Source organism: Gossypium arboreum, chromosome 8 (genome assembly GCF_025698485.1).
Source record: "Gossypium arboreum isolate Shixiya-1 chromosome 8, ASM2569848v2, whole genome shotgun sequence".
NCBI classification, from domain to species: domain Eukaryota; kingdom Viridiplantae; phylum Streptophyta; class Magnoliopsida; order Malvales; family Malvaceae; genus Gossypium; species Gossypium arboreum.
This window is the reverse complement of record NC_069077.1, coordinates 137,392,168-137,396,546: the sequence shown is the minus strand read 5'-3', so window position 1 is coordinate 137,396,546 and position 4,379 is coordinate 137,392,168. Positions and strand designations below refer to the sequence as shown.

General features: G+C 26.5%; 1 protein-coding gene across 1 annotated transcript; it reads left to right on the top strand.

Annotated features, from left to right (window-relative positions):
* Positions 1-2,116: 2,116 nt before the first annotated feature.
* On the top strand, positions 2,117-3,120 carry LOC108469717 (allene oxide cyclase, chloroplastic-like). Its single transcript, XM_017770720.2, has 3 exons — positions 2,117-2,269; positions 2,402-2,523; positions 2,596-3,120. The coding sequence occupies exons 1-3, from the start codon at positions 2,257-2,259 to the stop codon at positions 2,995-2,997; spliced, it is 537 nt and encodes a 178-aa protein (XP_017626209.1). The 5' UTR covers positions 2,117-2,256; the 3' UTR covers positions 2,998-3,120.
* Positions 3,121-4,379: the final 1,259 nt, after the last annotated feature.

Genomic DNA, 4,379 nt, shown 5'->3' with positions numbered 1-4,379 from the left:
TTCATAATCTCACTGATTCAATTTATGGAATTGATTGTGAATTTTTTAGAGTTGTTACAATATATGTAATAGTTATTTCGACGGTTAAATGAAATGATATAAAACAATAAAAATAAGAACATAAAAAATGGTTAATATATATGAAGGTACTTCAACTTGAAATTTTAACTTACTTAGTACTTAAATTTTTTCAACCTAATTGGTACCTAAACTTAGAAACTGTAAACCAACTTGGTACTTTTTTTATGTACTTAACTAACACCGTTTATTTTTACATATCTAACCAATCCTTTCACACCACGTGTATTAAAAGATAATTAGATTTTGACATGTGTAATAAAAAGATTTAATTTAAATTATTTTAAAACTAATAAATTAAATTACATAAAAAACTCTTAATTTATTTCTTAATTTTTTCTACCCACCCCTTTTTTCTCCCAAGTCCCTCACCACTCTTAATTCAGTAACCCCGTATCAATAGATTTTTAGTCGATTCAACTAGTTTAATTGCCGGTTCAATCAGTTTTAACCGATTCGGCTAGTCACCCTATCGATTCTCAATCTAATTAATTCGATCAATCAGTCAATCCATTTCAATTAACAATGAAAACACATAATTTAATTATAATTAAATATATTTAAAATATCCATCAACATGTTTTGACAAAGCAATGAAGAATTTTTATATTCTTTAATAAATTTAAAAATTTTAATAATATTTACATGGTTTTATATTTTTATTTTTAGGTATAATGACTTATTTAATCTTTAAATTAAAAAAATCATTTTAGCTATCCATTTAATTTTTCATCTCATTTAACCTTTAAATTTATATTGTTTGTCAAATCACCCTAAAATGAATGGTAAAGTTAACGATATTAACTTTGTTGACGTGACATTAACATGACAATTAGTCCACGTGTATACTATATTAGCAATTAATTAATTTTAAAAAATTAAATTTTTTATAATTTTAATTTTAAAAGAATAAATAATTGTTGATATGACATTTATGTGGAAATCTATTTGTATGCCACATTAACAAAGTTAGCAAAGTTAAATTTTTATCCATTTTGAAATAAATTGACAAACAACATAAATTTAAATATTAAATAAAGAATTAAAATATTTTTAAATAAAAAAATAAATCATTATACTTTTAATTAATTATTAAGCATATAAAACAAAATAATATCACACCAATAATATTACAGACATGTGACATCCACGTGGGTCAATTAACATCAGCATTAACTTTTAACAAGATGGTATAGTCAACATTTTAGATGACGTTACTTAAAATAATATTTTAATTAAAAAGAGTGTGAGGACACCGTTTTTTACCCTACTTTTTATTTTATATTTTAATTTTATAAAAATAATTGAGTTGTTTTATTTTATAATTTTCATAATTTTAATTTATTAATATTTTATAATTATATTTTTTAATATTTAGAATAATTACCGAGTTGATAATGTCTAAACGTTGAAAGTAAAATATATTCTGTTTGATGATCAAATACATTTTAATATTGGAGTGACTTAATAAAAGCAACGAAATTAATAAAATAAATTCAGTGACCAAAATAAGAATTTGTTAAAAATTTGAGTGATTATTTAAGTAATTTACCTTAATGTTTTTATGTTAAATTTACTAAAATTTATCAATTTGATCATTATTTTAAATATTTAAAATTTTAAAATGATAAAAATAATAAAATAAAATAATTTAACTATTTTTATTAAATAAAATAAAATTATAACAACTATAAAATATAAATATAAAACTAAAAAATTATAAAAGGGTTCGCCAAAATATTGTTATTATATATTTATTATTATTTAAAATATTATTTTATAGATCTCGTAAATATTTTAAATAAAAATTATATTTATTTTAAAAACAAAATAAAAATTGTTTATTTACAATATAATCACGTGTTTCGTAAAATATACAAAATCTAACGCGCCACCCCTTCTTTTTCACATGTAATAATAGTTCACTTAAAAAAAAAAAAAAAAAGCAATAATAGTTCACATGTGAAGACTGCTTTTGAGGGAAAGACTTTTATTTATTTTTTCTTTATAAATATATATAAATCCATCAATTCCTCCACGTGTAAATTCACCGTCCACCAACGTTACCACTTTTCTATATAAATCTACTTCCACTATTCCTTATTTTCTCACCAATATCCTACTTTCCATCTCTCCAAACACAATTCACTAAAGCAAAAACAGCTAGAAGAAGAAGGAATGGCCGCCTCGGGTAAATACAATTTCCATTTTTCCCAGTTCCGAAAGAAACCCATCCATTTTTTACATTCATATTTTCGATTTGATGATTTGTCTCTTTGGGTTGATCTTGTTTAATATTTCTGGGGTTTTGTGATTGTTTCAGATAAAGTTCAAGAACTGCATGTATATGAGATGAATGAAAGAGATCGTGGTAGTCCAGCTTACCTTCGTTTAAGTCAGAAACCTGTTAACTCACTTGGTGATATTGTCCCTTTTAGCAACAAAGTAAGTTTTTTTTTTTTTCTGAATTAATTTATCGAATTAACCAAATAGTTATTGATATATATGTAATTACAGATATATAGGGGAGATTTGGAGAAACGGATAGGAATAACTGCAGGGATGTGTATATTGATAGAGCATAAACCCGAACTGAAAGGTGACCGCTACGAAGCCATCTTCAGCTTTTACTTCGGAGACTACGGTCACATAGCGGTGCAGGGACCTTACTTGACTTACCAGGACTCGTATCTCGCTATTACTGGTGGATCTGGCATTTTTGAAGGTGTCTCTGGTCAGGTCAAGCTCCACCAAATCGTCTTCCCCTTTAAGCTTTTCTACACTTTCTATTTGAAGGGAATTGGTGAACTCCCAGAAGAGCTGCTTTGCAAACCGGTTGACCCACACCCAGCTGTTGAAGCCGTTCCGGCTGCTAAGGCTTGCGAGCCACATGCCGCCATTGCAAGTTTCACTAATTAAATAAATTATGAATCTTATGTAATTTTAAATAATTTGCAAATCCAATGGTGTTAGTATTTCTATTTTCATTTTAATATTTTGTAGTAGAGAGTAAAATTAGAAATAAATGTGTTCCTTTTTAAACTTTTTGTGTAATTAAGAGGATATCATTAAATTTTTATTTCTTATTATTTTCGTGGATATTTATGTTAGTGGTCCTCACTATTACCAACATGAATTACATCCATCCCTTTCCATCAATGAATAACTTCTCTAAAAAAAATCAAGGAGACTTGTCAAAGAAAGAAGGGTGTCTAGGATAAATTATTATAAACGTGATAAGCATTTTGTTTTTTGTTTTTTTGTGAGAACAAATAAAATTATTACAAAGGTTTATCAAGATCCTCATTGATGTCTAAAGTCAGTTTAGCAATATAATCAACTTTTGGGTTTCTTTCACGAGAAATATATTTAGACTTTTATTGACTAATGTCCAGCAAATCCTGTTGAATACATCAGACAAGTGCTAAGGAAGATGTCTTTGAGAAGGATTATTGAATAACCTGAAGAGTTTCTTGATTATCTATTTTGATTGGATATAATTGAATTGAAAGTTTTAATTGAATTAATGTTGGATGAAATAATTTGATAATTAATAGATAATAGATGATATAATTTTAATATAAAACTAAGAAAATATATTATTCAAATCTTATTAATAATAAAATATTTTAGAAAAATTATATATCTTAGAATATTTTGTTCAACACTATTATGATGTTGTAGGTTTTTCATTTGTGGCCAAACACGCAAAGGCTATTGGCCCCGTACGAGCGTTAGATATCATATTGAAAAATATTGGCTTGGTGGGAACAATAAAGTTAAGTGAGTGGCACCACTTCTATATGAGTTGTCAAATTTTAATAATTAAAGTTTTTTTTTACATTTTACATGTAAAAGATATGGAAGGAGGAAGTTAAATTGATTACAAATGAAGAGACTCCTAGGTTTTCACATACAATAGCAAAGCACATAGAAAAGACAAATTAATAAAGTGATATGAGTGCTTGGTTGAAAAAGAGTAAACTATACCCGAATTAGGCTTCCATTATCGAATAAGAAAGAACAAAACAATACTCATATTAGAAACATGGATAGATTTAAAACATCAAAACATAGAGAGACAACCATCAGAGTGAACAAGTCACCCCTTTTGAGTTATTCACTTCGATGATGATGGAAACGTCATTGCTGACCTGAAACTGTAAATGTTAAGAACAAATAAATTGTTGAGAGTTAGTTTGTGTAATCTTATTGAGTCAATGAAAACAAAACAAAAAATCATACATTTTCGTTCTTCTTTGTTCTTTCACCACCAACGATTGGTCTCCTATCAGTTAATC

Bases quoted from the DNA above. Each gene is read 5' to 3' on its own strand.
- LOC108469717 (XM_017770720.2), top strand. The intron at 2,524-2,595 runs GTAAGTTTTTTT...ATGTAATTACAG, and splicing joins TTGTCCCTTTTAGCAACAAA to ATATATAGGGGAGATTTGGA.